The 23128-nt window shown below is 39.2% G+C and overlaps 1 protein-coding gene across 1 annotated transcript in view; it reads left to right on the top strand.

The window, feature by feature from the left end:
- Positions 1 to 23128, top strand: part of mbc (dedicator of cytokinesis protein myoblast city) — a 966604-nt gene that overhangs the window by 878310 nt on the left and 65166 nt on the right. Inside the window, exon 37 of the mRNA XM_090373417.1 lies at positions 3094 to 3123. Coding sequence (XP_090229543.1) covers positions 3094 to 3123 — 30 coding nt within the window. The remainder of the gene's footprint in view (positions 1 to 3093; positions 3124 to 23128) is intronic.

The following is a 23128-nucleotide window of genomic DNA, read 5'->3' on the forward strand; positions in this document are numbered from 1 at the left end:
CAGAAGTTTATTGAACTCTAACAGGGAGCTATGTGATTTTATAATGACTGAGAACAAAGTGGAGGAGAAATTGTTGAAGTTACACATAAAAAAGGTACTTGGGGTGGATGGGATCTATCCAATTATATTAAAGGAGGCAGCAAAGGAAGTAAGCAAACCCTTAACCATAATTATGTGAGCTTACTTGGACTCAAGGGAGGTCCCCATGGACTGGAGGTTTGCAAATGTATAACGAATTCACAAAGAGGGTTCAAAAGGTGACACAAGTCACTATAGACCTGTTAGTTTAATTTGTGTTCTGGGGAAAATAATGGAATCACTAGTTACAGAAGCATTGCAGGATCATCTAGACAAGACTGCAGTAATAGTTAAGACACAGCATGTGTTTGTTAAAGGAAGGTCTTGTCTGACCAATTTAGCATTAGCATTAGTAGAGGCATTTGATGCAAGAAAGCAAGCTTATGCAGCATCAGCCAAAAAAAAAAATAAATAAACACCACTTCCACTTCACCCCTCTGTTCGTTCGAAATACCTGTCCAGCTGAGCCTTAAATTTATTTAGGCTATCAACTTCCACGACAAGGGATGGAAGTCTGTTCCACCAACCAACTACCCGCTGGCTAAATGCAAATTTCCGCACGTCTATCCTACATCTGTCTTTTCTCAATTTGAATTTATGCCCTCTCAGGTGATTATTCTGAGCAAGAGGAAGAATCCCATCAGCATTGAGCATGGTCAAACCATTCAAGGCTTTATACACCTCTATCAGATCATCTCGCTGGTGCCTAGTCTCCAGACACTGTAATTTCCAAAATTTAAGCCTTTCTTCGTAAGAGCAACCCTTTGTTCCATTCACTAATCTTGTTGCCCTTCTCTGTACTCGTTCCAGCAGCTCTACATCCTTCTTGAAATGAGGCCTCCAGACCTGTATACAGTACTCTAAGTTTGGCCTGACCATTGCCTTATGCAAGGGAATAATCACCTCCTTATCCCTGCTAGAAAAATTCCTGTATGTCATTGACAATACACCATGAGCTACTCTTGTAGCCCGTCTGCACTGCACAGAGAACTTCATATCTGCCTGCACAATTACCCCCAGTTCCTTTTCATTCTCTACCACTGTCAGTGTAGTACCACAGAGTTTATACGTTGCTCTGGGGTTGCTGTTTTCCATATGTAGTACTTTACATTTGTCAATGTTAAACTTCATTTGCCACCTCTCAGCCCATCTGCTCAACCTTTCCAGATCCTGTTGCAGCAGCAGCATAGTGTCAGTAGTGTCCTTGACAACCCTGCCAACCTTTGTATCGTCTGCAAACTTGGACATCAAGCTTGATATACCATCATCAATATCATTTATAAATACAGAAAACAATAATGGACCCAACACTGAACCCTGAGGGACTCCACTAATAACATTAGTCCATGATGAGAAGTGTCCATTGATTACCACTCTCTGTCTTCTCCCCCTCAACCACCCCTTTATCCATAGCAGCAATTTGCTCCAATGCCACACTGCTCCAATTTGTGCAGCAGTCTTCCATGTGCAACAGTATCAAAAGCCTTTCTAAGATCCAAGTATATAATATCAAAGTTATTCCCTGCATCCAGTTCTTTTGTGACTGCATCATAGTATCCAATCAAATTGGTCAGGCAAGACTTTCCCTTAGCAAAACCATGCTGTGTCCGAGCTATAACTGAAATCTTGTCTAGATGATCCTGCAGTGCTTCTTTAACCAGTGCCTCCATTAATTTTCCTGAAACAGAAGTAAAACTCACCGGTCTATAATTACTTGTGTCAGCCTTTGATCCTCCTTTGTGATTTGGGGTCACATTTGCACATCTCCAGTCTGTGGATACCTCCCCGAGTCCAAGGAAGCTCTCATAATTATGGCTAAGGGTTTGCTTAGCCATGATTGCTTACTTCCTTTGCTGCCTCCTTTAATATAACTGGATAGATCCTATCCACCCCAGGTGCCTTTCTTGTGTTTATCTTCAACAATTTCTCCTCCACTTTACTCTCAGTTATTACAAGATTCTCTAGCTTACTGCCAGAGTTGAATACACCTCTGGCATTCCCCTTGCTGAATAACTCCTCAAATATTCACCTTTCACTTTTCACTTACTCAGGGAAGTGAAAAGTGAAAAAGACCTGGGGGGGGGTAATTGTGCAGTCGAATATGAAAATTTTGTTAGCAGGGACAGAGAGGTGATTATCCCTTTATACAAGGCAATGGTCAGGCCGCACCTAGAGTATTGTGTACAGGTCTGGACGCCTCTTTTAGGAAGGGTGTAGAGTTGCTAGAACGAGTACAAAGAAGGGCAACAAGACTGGTGAGGGGAACAAAGGAGTGCTCTTACGAAGAAAGGCTTAAGTTCTGCGAATTTCAGCGCCTGGAGAGTAGGAACCTGCGAGGTGATCAGATTGAGGTTTATAAGTCCTTGAACGGCTTTAGGAAGCTGAATGCTGATGGGATTCTTCCTCTTGCTCAGATTAAGAACCTGAGGGGAAACAAATTCAAATTGAGGAAAGACAGTTTTAGAATAGATGTGCGGAAATTTGCCTTTAACCAGCGGGTAGTTGATTTGTGGAACAGACCTCCATCTTTTGTTGTGGAAGTTGATAGCCTAAATAAATTTAAGGCTGAGCTGGACAGGCATTTGAAACGAATGGAGGGGTGAAATAGGAGGGGGTTTTTTTTGGCTGATGCTGCATAAGCTTGCTTTCTTGCATCGTATATGTCTACTAATGGTAAGAACACAGACAACCTTAAAACCATAAATGAGATGTGCATAATTTTTATCATGCTTGGATAAAAAGTAATATCAACAGAAATCTACAAATAATATTATCAGGGTAAGTGACAAATTTAATTAACAAATTAGTGTTTAATGAAAGGCACAGTTTTAAATATTCTGAATTGGAAATAAAGTACATGTTTTGTTTCCCATTCTTGGCATTAATCAATAAAGTTTAGTTTCAGTTTTGTATTAATTTATATGCCTTTTTATATTTTTTACTTTCATTATGATTTGTGAAGATATTCATAAGTGGTCATAAAAAATGACCAAATTTTCTGTTTGAACCTTTCAGAACAAGAAAAACAGTTATCTCAGGCTCCAGGTTAGTTTTTTTTTACCCACTCATTGTGTTCTTGACTTTGATAATATTTATTAAAACTGGTAAAGAAGAAAAGGCTGTCCAGATGCCTTTGAAAAACTGTTTCCATAAGAAAACTTTATGATAAGGATCTTGGGAAAAAAAACTGTATTAAACACTTCAGAATATGTCATTTATTCTGTTCCTCATATATACCGATTTATAGGTTCAAAGAATAAATATCATGAAGTTTTTTTAATCTGGAGTATATTTTTAATCTTAAAGTATTACCTTTTAAATTTTTAATCATAAACGCGGCTAAAACTGAGTCTTACAAAGTTATTATGACTCGAGGAAGAATTGCAGTAAGCCTCCTTTAGTTAAGATATATTGCTTGAACAAACTGTGGTATGCATTTGGAATTGGCCCTGTTAGGGCCTAATGTGTCATGGATGATCCTTTTGTGAGTTAAATGCAGAGACAAAGAGAAATGAAACAGAAATTCCAAATTTTGATCAAAAAGACTAAATGCCTGAGGAAGAGTTGCTAGCCCTGTTGGAATTAAATCAAGAAAATATCAGATACTTTGGGGAGGAGGGTCTTCCAAACCACTGATAGACCTACTCCCATACATCTACCTACAGAGAAAGGTCACCAAGTGAAAAATCACAGGTCCCATAGTAGGTTGTTATTTTGAACAGTTGAACTGTTCAAGACTAAGGGAGTAAGTATATTCTGTAACAGGGATAGATGAAACAGTATGACTGCCAAGTACAAAAGTTGATGAATTGTTTAACAGTGTAGAGGATATACATCTATTAATAGTGGCATATGGTGCTGCAAGAAAGCAAGCTTATCATATCAGTGAATCCATATGCTAAGCATTCCTCATTAAAAAACCATATAGCTATTACAAAAAGTTTTCAGGCCCTTCTTGCATATTTAAAAATGCATATAACTTAATTTAATAATATTTAAATATTATTCAGATAATTCAGAGGTCACAAAAGGGTACTCTTAAAATAAAATAATTGAATTCTGTAAATTGTAGCATCTGGAAACTAGGCATTTATAAGACCTGACTGAAGTGTTTAAGGCTTTTGATGAGTTGAGTAAACTAAATACTGATGACATACCTACCCTTTCTCTGACAACACATCTAAGTAGAATTTTTATTGGAAAAGGATTGTTGCAGGATAGATGTGCAAAAGTTTGCTTTCAACCAGAGAGTGATTGTTGGAATAAACTTCCACCTGCTGCATACAAGTTTTGAATAAATGTAAAAGAGGATTGGGAAAATTACTTTTCTTTTCTTTTAACTTTTCTTTTTCATCAAAGATGTAAACACACTTTTCTAAACCAGTTTTGTGCAGATTCCAAATATGTTTTCAGTTTTTTTTCTATATACTTAGTTTTCATAATATGACTGTTAATAATATCATTACAAGTTAATATAATATCATCAAAAAACACAAGACTGGTTGCAGTTACATTTTTATCACTTTTATAATTTAAACTCAGTACACTTTATATTAGTATTAGTAATGGCCGCATGGTGCAAGAAAGCCTATGGCTTATGCTGCACCAGCCAAAAAAAAAAAAAAAAAATCCGAACAAAACAATGATAAAACAAAAAATAAATAAATAAATAATAATGATTAATAAAAAAAAAGGAAATTAAACCTATCATCCTATGCACTTCCCTTACCCGAAAGTACTATCCAGATGACCTTTGAATTTCCCCAAACTGTCGGCCTCTACCACCCATGAAGGCAACTTATTCCAGTAATTTATAACTCGGTGGCTAAAATAAAACTTCCTGCAGTCCAATCTAAACATTTCCCCCCGTAACTTGAATTTATGTCCCCTAGTTCTAACATCATTTATAATCTTGAAAATTTCGTCCTCATTCATTTTACTGATGCCCCTCAGAGCCTTAAACACCTCAATCAAATCTCCTCTAAGGTGTCTAGTTTCCAAACTCTGCAACCCACATATTCAAAGTCTATCTTCATAAGGACGCCCTTTTGCCGATCTCACCAGGCGAGTTACCCATCTTTGCACCCTTTCAAGAAGCTCGATGTCTTTCTTTAGGTGCGGTCTCCATACTTGAACACAGTATTCCAAGTGTGGTCTAACATAAGCCTTATATAATGGGATTATCACGTTCTTATCTCTACTTGCAAAAGTTCGATAGATCATCGATAGGACACCATGGGCCTTCCTTCCTTGCAACCTGTTTACAATGCTCAGAGAATTTCATGTCTGACCGTATCGTAACACCCAAGTCCCTTTCCTCCAGTACTGGGTTTAGTTGAACTCCACCAATGAATAATTTTTTTTGGGATTACTGTTTCCCAGGTGTAATACCTTACACTTTGTTGGATTAAAGCACAGCTGCCATTTTTCTGAAGTCTATCTAGGTCTCTCTGAAGAAGAAGCTCAGCTTGACAGTGATCATTAACTACTCTACCAATTTTAACATCATCTGCAAATTTAGACATCATGCCCTCTATCCCTTCATCAATGTCGTTTATGAAAATTAAAAACAACAGTGGTGCTAATACTGATCCTTGGGAAACCCCACTTCTTACATCAACCCAATCTGAGGAATAGCCATTTATCACAACCCTCTGCCTCCTGCCCTGAAGCCATCCTTCTATCCATCTAAGGATTTTCCCAGTGATTCCAACCTGTTCCAGCTTATAAAGCAACCACTCATGTGGGACTGAGTCAAAAGCTTTGCTGAAATTTAAATAAACAATGTCAAAATAATTATTCCCTAAATCCAACTCGTGAGTGACCCTTTTGAAATAGAAAACCAGATTTGTTAAACATGATTTTCCCTTTTCAAAACCATGCTGAGTATCCTTGAGAATTTCAATTCGATCCAAATGATCCTGAATTCCACCCTTGATCATTGCCTCCATGATTTTCCCTACTACTGAAGTCAGACTAACAGGTCGATAATTTCCAACTTCACTTTTAGAGCCACCCTTATGTATGGGAGATACATAAGGGTGGAATTCAGAATCATTTTCCAATCCAAGGGAATCTCCCCAGAGTCTAGTTAGTGATGCTCGCATAATTAGCCTCAATGGTTCAATGCACTCGCTTGCCGCCTCCCTTAAGATTATAGTATATTCCATCAACTCCAGGAGCCTTACTGGTCTGTAGGCTCGAAAGTTTTTTCATTAAATAATCTTGCGAAATTTCAATATCATTAATTACATATTTTTTAACTTCGCTCCCGCAGTTTCCCATTGCCACAAAAGGTTTTTCATTTGTAAATATCGATGCAAAGTAACTGTTGAGTTCATCTGCAATGGCAGCTGGTGTATTTAATACTATCCCCTTTCCCTTACGTAAAGGTCCGATCTGGTTTGTCCTGCTCTTCTTGGCATTTATATATGTGAAGAATTCTTTATCCCCCCTCTTTGCCCTGTTTGCTAGTGATTTCTCATAAACTGCCTTTGCCTGTCGAACCTTTTCTGTGGCTCTGTTATATATCACCTTGTAGCTGTTATAGGCTTCAGTACTTTTTATTGCCCTTTTTATTGATGTAACCTTTCCATGCCACCTTTTTCTGCTCAAGTAATGTGGCAACTTCACTATTCATCCAACTTGGAACCCTCCTCGTGGAGTATTTTTTTAATGGTATATACGCATTCAAGGCATCTGTGATTAATGTTTTAAAAGCGTACCACAGTTCAAATGTATTCATTTTCTGCACGATATCTACCCAGTTAATAGAGGCCATGTAGTACCTTAAGGCATCGTAATTTCATTTTCTGAAATTAAAACCCATTCCTTTGCCTTTTACTTCTGCTACCTCTCTCGTCATCATCCACCGTAGAACTCCGTGATCACTTCCTGCTACTGGTTCCTCTACTGTCAGCCCTGTTATGTCATCTGATTCATGTGTGATGATGAGGTCTAGGATATTCTTTTCTCTAGTACTTTCCCTGACATGTTGATACAAATAACAGTCATCTAGTTGATTTAAAAATTTTGTTCCCCATGTCGAGTTTCCTTCCCATTTACTCCAATCAATTAGAGGCAAATTGAAATCACCCATTATAAGGCATTGACGCTTACTTGCCCATTCCATTTGCATGTAGAGGCTTTTGTCATAATCTTCACAATCACCTGGTCTATAGATTACTCCTACTCGCATTATACCTTTGTTTCCAACTATCTCACACCATACAGACTCTATACTAGCATGTGAAATGGCTGAATCCGGGAAAGCTATCATCGCACTCAGGCTTCTTCTGATAAGAAGCATTACCTCACCACCCCTTCTATCTATCCTATCCTTCCTAAATACATTATACAAGCCGTACTTAAACTCATCATCCCCAATTTCCGGGTGGCACTACGTCTCTGTAAGCCCTATTATGTCGGCGTTACTTGTTTTAACCAGCAGTTCCAATTCGCTCATTTTATTGACGACACTTCTAACGTTACTGTATAAACAATTAAGATTTGCTGTTCTTGTATATTTAACAACCCTAACACAACCCTTGAAGTTTTTTAGGCTCTCTTCCCTGATATTAGCTACCCCCTCACGTGAAACGTTTCTGCCCCCAGAACATCTAGATAATACGTCCAGTTGGGGTTACAGATAAGAACTCTTAAGGAATGTGCAAGAGTTACTTTGACCAATATTATCAGATAAACGCGTGTCAGTATTACCCACATCCCCCCTAACTAGCAGTTTCCCTGAACCTTTAAAGTATCCTCAATAATACTGGCAAAAACTTTTGCACCACCTTTGTTTAAGTGTATTCCGTCTCTACAAAACAAATTCCTTCTACCTACAAGTGTGGGCCATGATGATAGAAATTTCCCCCCTAAAGCCTTACAGATTCCTTCAAGTCTTGAGTTAATCCACAAGGCTCTTAACATATAATCCCTCCTATCGTGTCTGGGCAGAATTGCAGACTCATAGAAATTATGGCCTAGCTCGCGACATTTCCTCAGCATGGTCCTGTATTTTTCCAACAAATCGTCAGATCGTGTACGTTTAATATCATTAGTCCACACATGAATAATAATATTCTCTTTATCCCCTTTAAAATCTGACAATCTGTTGGTGACATCATCAATAGTTGCTCCCGGCAGACATACCCTGGTTCTACTCCACCTATCCTTATTACAAAAAATATTCCCCGTTTCCCTGACAGTGGAGTCTCCTAATAAAACAATGTCCTTTTTAACCAGAGTAGTTTGCACTTGGTTTTTCTGTTTTGAGGTTCGAATCAGGTGTGCATCACTTGGTAGATTGCTGGAGTCTTGAGTCCCTGATGAGCTCCCAGATGCATTATTCTCGAGGGCAAGCACCCATTTTTTCAGGGACTCAAATTGTTCCATCAGTGCACCAAATTGTAATTTAAGATCGGTGCACTCCTTACATCGATCACAAAGAAAAGAATCCCCAGGTGAGGTAGGATTAGTCACCAGGTCGACCTTGGAAAACATTCCACAGGTTCCACAACGGATTAAATCATTACTCACCCGTAAATTGCCATCGGCTATTTCTGTGTGAGTCACGATACCCTGTGACGTGTTTAAGTCAGATCTCGTAACTACCATTATAAAATTAAATAAATATCAATGAAAGTTAACTTTAAAAAATTATATATATATAATATTATTAAAATCAAACTGTTACAGGAAAACCTATAACAAAATAATCCAACAATATCTAAATAAATCAAATATTTAAAAGCACTATCCAAAAGTAAACGACTTAACTGAGGAGCCCTGACTAAGCGCGTCCGCTCACCTCGAATGCCAACACTGAACTGGATAACGTTAGACCGCACGCAGCACTGAAGACACTCTCAAGTCCTAGTGTTCTAGTTCTTTCCAGAAAAATATAGTGTACATGGTTAAAATTATATAGTACATAATTTTTAAAAAATATACGTACAATTTAAAAATGTTGTGCAGATGATTTTTTTTGGTAAATTTGTCTGAAATATTGCATTATGACATCCAACAGTGGCCTTCCAACATGTGTTTGTTCCAGAAATCTTGTTAGCAATTTTCCATTGACTTAGTGAATCACCTCCCACTCATCACTCACCAGGGTTTTGGGGAAGAAGTCTAAATGGAAATGCAAGAAATGAAACATAAAACATTCCATTCCTTTATATGCATTGAACTGTTTCCGAACTCTTATCTTTTATATAGAAAACCTGTGGTTAAAATTATTAAAAATATATATAGAGAACACTTAAACCACAAAATAAATATATCAAATTGATGTTGCAGCATTAATTTACTGTATTTATTTTGTGGTTTAAGTGTTTTCTATGTATTTTTTATAGCTTAAGCATTATAACCATATTTTTCTCCTCCATAGTAAATGAGACCCAAAAAAAAAGTTTCCACTGTGTTATTTGAAAGACTTCCATACTTTTAATGATAGTACATTTAGACATTTTTCAAAGCTTTAATCCTAAAGATTTCATCTTTCATTTTCATAGCATAGCACTGACTGTTTGAAATTTCTCACTTAATTAATGAATTCATCTTATTCAATACTCTCACAAAATTCTTTATTAGGCCAAGTTTAATGTGAAGAGGTGGAAGGAAAATCTCCATTGGACCCCTTATGAAACTTACTGCACATCGTTCCTATTTCATATGTTCTTTGAGATAAGTCACATCTGATGTAATGGTCTGTGATACAGCAGCTGTCCTATAGGCATCAATATTTTGTGACCCTTCCATGCATGCCCATTAACATACCAGTGACTTTGAGGTCCCCACAGATATTCCATTGTTGAGTACTGTATTGGATTGCTTCGAGTACTGTTTTCACATTGTAATATGTCTCCTTTTGATGAACAAATGAACAATGGGAATGACTGGCTTTAAATTCCTGTTATGCAAAAGAACAGCTTTCAAATTTTGCTGTGAGAAGACACTGAAGAAGTGCCATTCAGATGTAATGTGTACTCGTGACAGTTCCCTAAAAACTCCGTTGATATCATGGTAATAGTAACAGAGCAGACTGTTTTCAAAAAGAATGTCACAAAAACTTGGTTTTTTTTTTTTTTTTGATAGTGGCACACTTTGCAGTTCTTAATCAAATGGTTCTGCTTTGGTCATGAGATGAGAAGCTCAACTTTACCTTTGCAGAAAGCTAGATCTCTAATCAGGTTATTCAGCTCATCTTAGATGAGCAGCTCCAGTTCCAATCTCTTTGATAGATGTGTACTCAGGCCGAAGTTCTCAGATCCCTGCCAGTCACACCTTCATTGCATTCCATTTTGTCTTCTAAAGAATCCACATTGTGGAGGCACAGAATTAGCATACCATTGTCATGAGATCTCATTATTTGAATCACGTGTGGATAAACAACCTTGTGCTTATCTTCACTGAGAATCCAATTGCATTCATATTACAAAAGTAACAATCACCATCAAAATGAAGGAAGATGTCAGAAGATCATTCTTTTGACATCTTCCATATCACGATATGGTAAATGGCATCAACTTTTTTTCTTTTGTTCCATAATTTTGTTCCAGCCAGTCACATAATCCATTCAAACAAGCAGTACAAATAATGTGATGCCCATACCTTATTCTGGTCACTTAGACGATAGACAAAGTATAACTGGTAACTTTTCTGAATATCTGTCATGATTGTATGCCATTGTCATTTAGTTAAGAAAGACACACACACACACACACACAACAGAATTTGTTTAGTGATTCTTATGCTTTTGAGGCATGATGATGAATTTGTTTCAGTAATTTATGAGATCTTACCTGAAACAATTTATAATAAAATAATTAAATTATGAAATAACAAGGATGAAGATATATGGAAACATTTGCATATATATATATGAATGTGCAAAAAATAATAATAATAAGTACTTTCAATTGCAAAGAAAGGTGAACACTTGATGACCAATGAGGACTTCTGTAACTTAATGAGAATGGTCAATGACAAACAAAATATTCTACTCATACATGTAATTTGGAGTCTCTTATCTCCCAATCGCAAACCGCTTCAAATATTCTTGGCTGGCCCAGCTGATTGCAGAAAAACGTTTATGATTTGTCTCTTGGTGGAACTATACGACCGCTTCAGTAATACAGACAGGTATTGTAATGCACATCCAAGATCACTGCCCTCAAGATATCCATTTAAGCCACCTAAGTGGTATGCCCCGAATCATAAACTTTTTCTGTCACCAGCTGGTTTATGCCAGCTCTGAGCACATCCAAGATCACCTCCCATGACCCTTTCCATGATTGTCTCTCCCAATTCCGTTTTGTTTTGAAACAGGAATGACATCAAATGACATCATTTCTGCATCGCAAAATCATGACAAATTGATTTTACTACCATCCGAAATTTAGTAGATGCCACCAAATATGTTTATACATCAAAAATACATTTTGAGATTACAAAGTTTAGTTATGTTTAAGCATCCATACTACTATGCACGGAAATTGAACTTGGCCTGTTATAACGTACGATCACTCATCGGTGAAGACAGGATATTAGAGCTGGAAAAGGAATTAGAAAATGTGAATTGGAATATCATCGGTTTGGCTGAAACAAGAAGAAGAAATGAAACACTTATAAGTTTATCAAGTGGAAATCTGCTGTACACTAATGGAAACAGTGAAAGGAGTGAAGGTGGAGTTGGGTTTCTGGTCCATAAAGATTTTAAAAACAACATTTTGGAATTCAAAAGTACATCACCAAGGGTGTCAAGACTAATACTCAAGATTTCTAAGAGGTACAAGCTAAAGATTATAATGATTTATGCACCAACATCGAGCCATGATGATGAAGAGGTTGAAGAAATGTACACTGAAATTGAGAGTCTTCTAGATGAGCAGAAGACCCACTACACTATTATTATGGGGGACTTCAATGCTAAGGTTGGAAAAAGGCAAAACAGCGCAGAAAGAGGAACTATAGGAAATTTTGGAATTGGTGAAAGAAATAAAAGAGGTGAAAGACTTGTGGAATTTGCAGAATCTCAAGGAATGTCAGTAATGAACACTTTTTTCAAGAAAAGGGTGAACAGAAAGTGGACAGGAAGAGTCCAAATGGATTAACAACTAATGAAATCGACTTCATCCTCACTAACAGAAGATATATTGTGAATGCTGTTACCGTCCTGAATAAGGTAAATGTTGGAAGTGATCACAGAATGGTAAGATGTACACTTGATATAGATGTAGGAAAGGAAAGGAAAAAACTGACTCGAGTAAATAATACAAAGGTCTTTGAAATAACAGAGGAGGAGAAAAAGCAGTATGTACTGGAACTTAAGAACAAGTTTGAGCTTCTGCAGACTGCTCAGGACCAAGATATCGACGAGGAATATTACAACTTTCTGAAAGTGATAAAGCCCAAGAAACCTATAGGGAAACAGAAATCCAAAGAAGAGAAAATTAGTCAAGAAACACTTGTCATGATGAACCAAAGACGACAAATGAAGAGCAAGAAAAACACTGACAGGGAGAAAATTGAGTATACTGAGTTATGCAAAGCCATTAGAAAGAGACTCGGAGAGGACATAAGAAGATTTAACACAAGAAAAGTAGAACAAGCATTAAGGGAAAACAAAGGATTTAAGTCAGCAGCCATGAGCAGTAATACAGAAAGACAAATGATACTGAAACTGAAGAATAGCGATGGTGTACTTATAAACAGCAGAGAAGGCATAATTCAAATAGCAGAAGACTACTATAGAGAATTATACAAGGAGCGAGGGAATGATACCAGCAGTGGGGAAGATGGATTGCAAAGTAGCAACACATACGACATACCCGATATTCTTCCTGATGAGGTAGAACATGCATTGAAGAAAATGAAGAATCGGAAAGCCTCGGGGGAAGATGAAGTTACTGTAGAGTTGTTAAAATTGGGAGGAAGAGCCATAACACAAAAACTGGCAAGGCTCTTCACAAAGTGCATTAGAAAAGGTGTGATGCCTAAGCAGTGGAATAATGCAATCATAGTTTTGCTGCATAAGAAAGGAGATAAATCAGAAATTGGAAATTATAGACCAATTAGCTTGTTATCCCATATCTACAAGTTGTTCACAAGGGTCATTACTAACAGATTAGAAAGAATACTTGATGAGAATCAACTGAAAGAGCAAGCTGGCTTTAGGACAGGATTCTCAACTATGGATCACCTTCACGTAATATCACAGCTAATGGAGAAAGCAAATGAATATAAAACACCATTATGCCTGGCATTTGTGGATTATGAAAAGCCATTTGACTCCATACAGCATAAGGCAATGTTTCGGGCACTGGAAAGACAAGGCATAGATACTCCATATATTATGATTTTGAAGAAAATATATGAGAGTGCTACATCCTTTATTAGATTAGACAAAGACAGTAGCAAATTTAAAATCGAGAAAGGAGTTCGACAAGGAGACACAATATCTCCGAAGCTGTTTACTGCTGCCCTTGAGGAAGCTTTCAGAAGATTAAACTGGTCGCAGAAAGGAGTCAATGTGAACGGAGAGTACCTAAACCATTTACGATTTGCAGATGACATTGTGGTCATAAGCCACGATCCCAAAGAATTAGAGGAAAATCTTAATCAGTTATGCACAGTTAGTAAGGATTTTGGACTAAAGATGAATATGGCTAAAACAAAAGTAATGATGAACAAGTATGCCACAGAAAGGGAAATAATGATTAAAGGAGCAGTAATTGAAAAGGTGGAGTCATATACTTATCTGGGACAAGTTATTAGCTGTAATAATGATAAATGGCTGGAAGTCAAGAGAAGAATAAATTTTGGATGGATAGCATTCAGGAAATATGGTCACATACTGAAGAGCAATATCCCAGTTTGTCTGAAACGTAAAATAATGAATCAATGTATACTCCCCACCATGACTTATGGAAGTGAAACTTGGGCACTCACCAAAAGAATGGAAGAGAAGCTAAGAACTACACAGCGAAGAATGGAACGAATTATATTGGGAATCAGACTGTTAGATAAGAAGAGGAACACATGGATTAGACGGCAAACTCAAGTAAAGGACATTCTTATCAAAACTAAAGAACTAAAATGGTCTTGGGCAGGACACATAGCTCGAAGACATGATGACAGATGGACTAAGAAAATAACAGAATGGTACCCAAGAGGAGCTAGAAGAAAACCTGGAAGACAAAGGCGGAGATGGATAGATGAAATTCATGAGTTTTTGAGTAGTAAATGGATGGCCAGTGCTCAAAACAGAAGGAACTGGAAAGTTGCTGGAGAGGCCTTCATCCTGCAGTGGATTGAAAATGGCTGATGATGATGATGATGATGATGATCCATACTACCAGTCTGAATAAAGTGAGCTCTTAAGAAACATAAGCAATCAATAGAGTTATAGTTTAAACTGGATAATTTCGGTACATACAAGCAGTTCTCGCTTTACGAGTTTTTTTTTTTTTTTCAAAGTAACAAGTATCAACAAAATCGAAAATATGAACATTAATTGCAAAAAATGAATGTTAAACATTCATAAATACTCCATTTCAAACCACATGCATAGCTATACAATACAATGTACCCAGCTTGACGATATTAATCCGTTCCCGAGACACCATCGCATCATGAAAATATCGTAATGGGAACCCAATAACAAATTGTTTTTTGGTAATTCTTTCCACGACCTCGGAAGTTGAAATTTTCGTATATAACTCTCTAAAAGGTCATTTTTATAAGGCAAATTGTATTAGTTACCAATTCAAATTACTAAAATGCACTACACTTTCATCATTATCAGGTGTTTCCATAGCCAGGTGGGCAGGAGCAGCAGTGCATAGCACACGCTTCTTGATTAGACCGGGGTTCGAGCCCATGCCCACCAAATATGGAGAATGCGGAAAGGTCAGGGAATGACCACCGCATATCCCCGGAGCAATATGGCCTTAGTTGCTAATGCTCCTAAAACTGAATGACAAACAACAAATCATCATTATCATATGTTCTGTTATAAGAACCAATTTTGAATGCCTTTGTGGCATTTTTCTAAAGCACATTTCTGGAGGTCACGACTATAAAACAATAAAAACAATTTGCACTTTCCAGTTTATTGGGCAAGCAGTTATAAACAGGTAGTAAACTTGATGTTATTGCATTTGTGAAATGGCGCCTCCGTAGCCAGGTGGGAAGGAGCAGCAGTGCGTAGCACATGCTTCTTGATTAGACCGGAGTTCGAGCCCGTCACCACCAAATACGGAGGATGCGGAAAGGTCAGGAATGACCACCGCATATTCACGGAGCAATATGGCCTTAGTTGCTAATGCTCCTAAAAAAAAAAAAAAAAAAAAAAACCAAACCAAAAAACCAAAACCAAAGCATTTGTGAAAATACTAATAGCTGGAATTGTGTGGTTTTTTGCGTTATTATGGTGAAGTGTGTTTTCCTTTTACTGAAATCTTTAATTGTATAAAAAACAAAGAAATTTTCAGAATCTTCTCTTCATTCCTTTGTTTCTTTTAAGCTTCGTAAACTTGTTTCTTGGTGCAAATTGTGTTAGTTGCAATTTGTGCATTCCATTAAAAAATGCTTATGCATGTTATTGAAATTTATAAAGAAAAGAGATTATCTTGGAAACAAGAGCCTCTTGAAGCATTTCTGAAGAAGACGACTCCTTGTGCAACAAACCAATGAGTGCCGAGCCAGTAATGAGTGATCATCGAGTGTGCATTTAGTCGATAATGATGAAGAATGAACATTCTTTAACATTTGTAAGTCATAAATAATTTTCTTTATTTTTATAATTTGCTTGATTTGTCAGTCATTGTTTAAACATAAACTAATTTCATTTTGAATGTAACCCCTGTTTTTAACATTACATCTATGGGTAATAAATTCCTGCTTTATGAGTTTTCGCTTCACAAGCACACGCTAGAAATGAACTAACTCTTAAAGTTGAGAACTACCTGTATTTGATTAGCGGAAGAAAACGCCCTTTCGGATCAAGCGGCACAAGGGGTTCCCTCCATTTCCACGTTGTTTACATTGAAGATGCCCCCAGTTAGTGACAGTGGGGCAGGCCCATGCTCCACCAGAAAGAAAAGAGTGCAGCAAGAGAGAAGGGGCAGGAGTCTGGCTCCTCCCTGCCAGGAAAGAGGAATAAAGGTACCCAGCAAGGCTGCAGTTGGTCGAATCCGATGCATTTCCTTTAAGTCCATTGACATCAGTATCATGACCTGGCCAAAAATAGGACAATGTCCTGTCCAGAAGGTCAGTCTGATCCCTTTCCACAGGTGAGTCCCAGATAGTAGTTGCTATGATGGATCTCCAGTGATGCATATGCAGCAGAGCTGCTATCTGAGTCAGAGTCTGCTGTAGGAATCCAGTAGTTGGGTCAAGTTCAGTCAAGTTTTCCTTTTTAGGAGTTCAGGGTCCATTCCGAGTTGTAGGCTTGTCAGGGATTCCATCTTTCTTTTCGGAGAGTATCCCATCCAGGTTGTTGATTGGGTAAAGTTTGGTTTTCTTTGACGGTTTTGAGGTTTGGGGTCCAATCTGGGTTGTAGGCATTGTCCAGAGTTGCAATCATTCTTCGAAGAATGTACCATTCTGGTTAATGGTCATTTTCTGTTAGAGGAACAGTGGCATGGAAAGTGCAACTGGTTCCAGTCACTTGCTAGTTTGTCAGCATGTATCAGGTTCCTCTTCTTGCAGAGAGGGCCTGGGTGTATTTTGTGAGGATTTTGTATTCATCGTGCGAGTCCAAAAGGTGATGCTCCTGGTCCTGTGGGATGTACGTCAATCTCATATTGAATAATCCCCACAGATCTTCGTACCTTGGACATTGATATGTAAGATATGACCAGCTCTCAACATCTCCACAGGTGCAGCGTGGGTCATCAAGGAGCCCTAGCGTGGTGAGCTTGTCATTGAAGGGCCCATGGCCCGTTAGTAGAAAGGTGAGTGCCCGTCCTGGCTGAAGCCAAGCTGATGATTTTGGGTAGACCTTGTCGACGTATGGTAAAAATTTCCTTGTAACCTCCCCCTTGGTGGAGGCCATCCACCTGTTCTGCCAATCTTGTTGGAGGTGTTTTTGTAGTCGCAGTTTTTCCATGCTTTTTCCGTTTGTCGGTTCGATTGTATATCCTTGGAATGTGATAGGGATCCCTTTGGAGTGGTAGTAGATTATCTCTAAATAGGCCTACAAGGCTGGGACAGTTCATGTTGATGATTAAGCTTCACACCAGCCAGAAGATAAATAAATTCAATACACTTTATAAAAAAAACACTTTATTTACAATAAAATAAGTATAAAATAGATATATATTTACAATAAAAATATAAATAACACTGATAAAATATACTAAAAACCTAGAAATTAAAAGTGGTAAAATTTTTGCTGTAGCTTTCGGAGGCAGCAGTCTCCTTCCTCAGGAACATATGTCTACTGTGCGGCACATCCTTAAATAGCAGATCCACGGCACACATCACATGGTTCCACGGTTGGAATTTTCCATTTGCGCACCGGGACCAGAAATGGCTCAGGAACGCACTAGCTGAAACCGTTCATCACGTCCAAGAACGACGGTTTCCAGGAGGGAGTGTAGACATACACCCCTATCTCTATTAATAGTATTGTTAGCTGCCCCAATATGTAAGCTCTCAAGCCATTTACGGTCCCAGAACCCTTGTGTATGATCTGTGATGACAGCATCCTCCGGGGAAATTTGATGTTGTTTCTCCCAGAAATGTTCTGCCACAGCAGACTTCCCATAATTTGTGGACTTTATTGCATTTGCATGCTCCCCCCAGCTGGTCTTTCAATCGCCGCCCCATCTCACCCACATAACACCCACAATGAAGCTTAATCATCAACAACAGTAGTAGATTAGGCCGTGCCAGACTGCCTCCAGGTCCAATGGGAGGACACTGACCAGCACCTGGAGGGCCTCCATGCTGACTGTGTTGCAGGCTCGAGTCACTGTGAGTAAGATTGACTGATCGATTGATTCTAGTGACGACCATAGTGGTCTTGTAATACAACGTCAGGATGCATTTTTTGAGGCCCCAGTCGCGGCGCGTGATCCTTGCAACCATGGCAGAGTATTTCCTTATTTTGTTCCTGACTCGTTTGAGGTGGGGCTGGAATGATAGCTTCTTGTCAAAAACGACACCAAGGTATTTCATTTCGGTGTCAACGTTGATTGTGGTGCCCTTTATTTTTATTTGGGGTAGCCTTCTGACATTGAGGGATCCTTTCAGTAGGATTGATTTGGTTTTCTCCGTTGATATTTGGAGAAAGTTGTCCTCTGCCCACTTCTGTAGGATTTTTAGGGCATTGTTTGCTTGGTCCTCTAAGGATTAAATCATCAGCGAAGGCCTGTCATTGCATTTCCCCAAGTTTAATGTGCAGGAACTCATTGAAGACTACGTTCCAGAGCAGGGGGGGTCTAGGATGGTCCCCTGCAGACATCCTCGGTGTACTCTTCCGGTGATTCGGTGGTATAGTGTCACTACTTCTGTAGTTCGTTGAGAGAGGTAAGTTTTAATGCTGTTGTATAAGTTGGCTGGGATTTTCGCTTGTCCGAGTCTGCCCAGGACGCTCGGCCACCAAAGGGAGTCGAACGGCCCGGCAAAGTTCACTGCTATGGCTAGGAAGTATTTTTTCTGACATTCCTCAACAGCAACCAGAAGGTTCTTCGTGGCATCCACAGTTGATAGTCCAAGCCTAAAGCCAAACTGATTGGTGATTGCCGGTATAAGTTCAGTAGTTGTGAGTCTTTGCTGGGGTTCTTGAGAATCAGTTTTACAGTCGCCATTTTCCATTTTTTGGGGAAGTATCCCTCTGACAAGCATTGATTGTACAGCTTTAGTAGCAGGTTTGGAGCCAATTGGACAACTCGCTGAATGATCTCCGACTCACTCTGCTAGATCTTTGCCCAGGCATTTTTTGGACCGGATTTGTGCTGCTGCTTCTTGTAGTTCCTCTAATGTGAATGGTTGCTCCACAGCTTCTGTCTCATAGTTTTCATTTTGCTTGCATAGGGTTTGCTGCTTTTCTGTGTTTGGGGTAACCACCTCCTTGAAGATGTCCAAAATATAGTTAATGGACTGTTCCCACGAAGTTGTAAGTAGTCCTTGTGGGGTTGTGGTGGTTGTGAGAACTTCCCCCATAGAGAGTTGATTTTGATTTTCAGTATAGTAGTACTAGTGGCATGTGATGCAAGAAAGCAACTGTATGAGCTTATCTAGCATCACCCAAAAAAAAAAAAAAGAAAAATCACACCATTCCCTCCAAATGCCTGTCCAGTTCCTCCTTAAATTTATTCAACCGATCAACTTCCACAACAACAGATGGAAGTTTGTTCCAGCAATTAAACACTCGCTGGCTAAAGGCAAATTTCGGCACATCTATTCTACATCTGTCCTTTCTTAATTTGAATTTATGCTCCCTTAGGTTCGTAATCTGAACAGGTGGAAGAATCCCATCATAATTCAGCGTGCTCAACCCATTCAAGGCCTTATACACCTCAATCAGATCACCGCGCAGGTGCCTAGTCTCCAGCCACTGCAATTTGCAGAACTTAAGCCTCTCTTGGTAAGAGGATCCCTTCATTCCCCTCACCAATCTTGTTGCCCTTCTCTGTACACGATCAAGTAAATCTACATCCTTCCTAAAATGAGGCCTCCAGACCTGTGTGCAGTACTCAAGGCGTGGCCTGACCATTGCCTTATACAGAGGGGCAATAACCTCCTTCTCCCTGCTAGCAAAATTCCTGTATATCATTGACAAAACCCCATGACCTGCTCTGGCAGCCTGTCTGCATTGCTCAGAAAACTTCATATCTGACTGCACAATTACTCCCAGGTCTTTTTCATTTTCTACCACCTTAAGTGTAGTACCACAGAGTTGGTACATTTCTCTGGGGTTACTTCTACCCATATGCAGTACTTTGCATTTGTCAAGGTTAAACTTCAGTTGCCACTTCTTAGCCCCTCTGCCCAAATTATCTAGATCCTGTTGCAGTAGCACACTGCCATTACTGTCATTAACAACCCTGCCAACCTTTGTATCATCTGCAAACTTCGACATTAAGCCTGATATACCTTCATCAATATCATTGATAAATATACAAAACAACAGTGGACCCAACATTGAACCCTGTGGGACTCCACTAACAACATTAGTCCACGAAGAGCTGCACCCATTGATTACCACCCTCTGTCTTCTCCCACTTAACCATCCTTTTATCCATTGTAGCAACTTACCCTTAATACCATTCTGCTCCAATTTGTACAATGGTCTTCCATGCAACAGTGTCAAAAGCTTTCCTGAAATCCAAATATATGATATCAAAATTATTTTTTGCATCCAGTTCCTTTGTAACCACATCATAATATCCTATCAAATTTGTCAGACAAGACTTTCCCTTAACAAACCCATGCTGTGTCTGAATTATTGCTGCAGTCTTGTCTAAATGATCCTGCAATGCATCTTTAACCAGTGACTCCAATTTGCACATCTCCAGTCCGTGGGAACCTCCCCTGAGTCCAACATATGTGAATGTAGATGCAAAATACTCATTCAATTTGTTTGCTATCTGAGTAGGATCATCAACCTTGACATCGAACCATCGATGTCAAGGGGACCAATCAGATTCATCCCCTTCCTTTTAGAGTTTATATAAGTAAAGAAATCCTTGCTGTTTTTTTAGCATCTTTTGCCAAGGATTTCTCGTAATCTGCTTTCGCCTGCCTAACCTCCTTTGTGACCTGATTACAGACTAGCTTATCTGCCATAGGCTTCTGAGTCGCTTGATAATTTATATGCATCCCATGCATTTTTCTTCTCTGTTACGAGTCCCATTAGTTCATTAGATAACCATTTCGGCCTAAACCTTGAACAATATTTCTTAATTGGTATGAAACTTTTAGTAGCATCCACGATTAATTCCTTGAATGCTTCCCACTTAGAATTTACTGTTGGTAACATGGTCAGTTGATCCCACTGTACAGAATTTAAAAACTTTCTGAGAGCACTGTACTCACCTTTACGCAAGCAAAAACCCTTTCCTTTACCCCTGATGGTAATGAAATCTTTAAGTAAATCCCACATTAGTACACTGTGATCACTGCCACCTAGTGGTTCCTTTATCTGCAAATTCTTAATACACGAATGATCCCTGCTGATAACCAGATCAAGAGTATTACTTTCTCTGGTTACCTCTCGAACATGGTGCTGCAGAAAACAATCATCCAGTAAATCCACAAAAGTCTGACTAGTGTGTGAGTGACCAACCCACACGTTCCAGTCAATATCTGGGAAATTAAAATCCCCCATTATAAGACTCTCTGATTTACTAGCCCACTCTATTTCTCTGTACAATTGTTCATTGTACTCATTCGAGTCATTAGGCCTATAACACACTCCTACTCTTATTTTTGCTTTCGCAGTGCTTATGTCACACCAAACTGACTCAACAGTGCACTGTTCATCTATATCAACTGGATGCACTTCTTTTGATTTTATGTTTTTCTTAATTAACAGCATAAAACCTCCTCCCTTTCTATCCTGTCTATCCTTTCTGTTCACATCGTACTCCCCAAATTCCAGTTCAGCATTCCTTATATCTGTGTGACACCATGTCTCTGCTATCCCAACAATATCTGCCTTTGATGTCTTAACCAACACTTCAAATTCATCAGATTTATTTACTATACTTCTAGCATTGGTATACATACAAGCATACGTGCTCCTATTCCTAGTTACCCTAACACATCCCATATACCCACCTATTTCAGGATGACTGCCATCCGTCCCTGAAACCCCCAATACCCCTCGCTCCAGGTCGCTACTTATTCTAATAGAAGTTGTGCAAGAATCACCTTCACCTCTGCCTATGGCTACTGTTAAACTATTAGTCCTTGTATCCCCCCAAGCTATCAGTTTTCCGACCCACCTAACACTGCCTCAATGGCATCAGCAAATATTCTTGCACCCCTTCTATTTAAGTGTATCCCATCCCTGTAGAAGCAGTCTCTCCTGTTAACAAATACAGACCAGGCTGAAAAAACTTCTATTCCTTGAGCCTTGCACAATCTTTCCAGGGCCGAATTGATCGACAAGGCTCTTATCATATACTCCCTTCTATCGTGTCTGGGCAGAATTGCAGACACTTTCAAATTCAACCCTAATTCTCGGCTTTTGTTCAACAGTGACCTGTACTTGTTAAGTAATTCTGCCGGTCTCCTACTCTTAATATCATTAGTGCCAACATGTACAACTATATCACCTTTTGTGCCCTTAAAAGATGATATCCGCTCTACAACGTCATCAACGTTTGCCCCTGGCAGACACACCCTGGTCCTATTCTACCTATCCTTTTTACAAAGCATGTTACCCATTTCCCTGACAATAGAGTCACCAACAACTACTAGTTCCTGTGGGACCAGCGCATTCTGCTGCCTTGGGGGTTGCCGCTGTGTTGCGCGATGACCAAGTGCAAGCTCTGGCATTGATGTGGGCAGCTGAGAGCCTGATGGGCCCCTCAATTTAGATCTTTCAAGGGCATCCACCCTGTCCTTCAAACTCTCATATAGGCCCATAACAACGCTGAGTTGTCGCCTGATTTCCTTACACCCCTTACATCGCGCACACACAAAGTTTGTTGGTGGTTACCTTGTATACCATCCCCAGGGGTTCTCATTTCCTATTGTTGTCACCAGGTGCTCCCGGGCACTCTTTTTGCTCTTGCGAATTTTGTGTATTGGTTCCTGGCTTCCCTGTACCTTTGTCTCAAGACTTCAACCTCATTCTCAGGCCAGGTCCTGCATGCCTACTGGAAATCCTTTCTTCGTTTTCTAACTTCCTTTCGGAGTGTCTGGATCTCCTGATTCCATCAGGATTCCATGCCAAGGATGGGATTTTTCTTCCTAATTGCCATCTGAGCTACACTGGTAATGAGTTCTGTAACTGTTCTTTGGTGGTGATCTGGGTCTAATTCAATCTCCTGTTCTGTGGGCCACTGATATAGCTTCTTCCATT

This window comes from Mastigoproctus giganteus, chromosome 5 (genome assembly GCF_048544385.1).
Source record: "Mastigoproctus giganteus isolate SK-2022 chromosome 5, ASM4854438v1, whole genome shotgun sequence".
Taxonomy (NCBI): Eukaryota; Metazoa; Arthropoda; class Arachnida; order Uropygi; family Thelyphonidae; genus Mastigoproctus; species Mastigoproctus giganteus.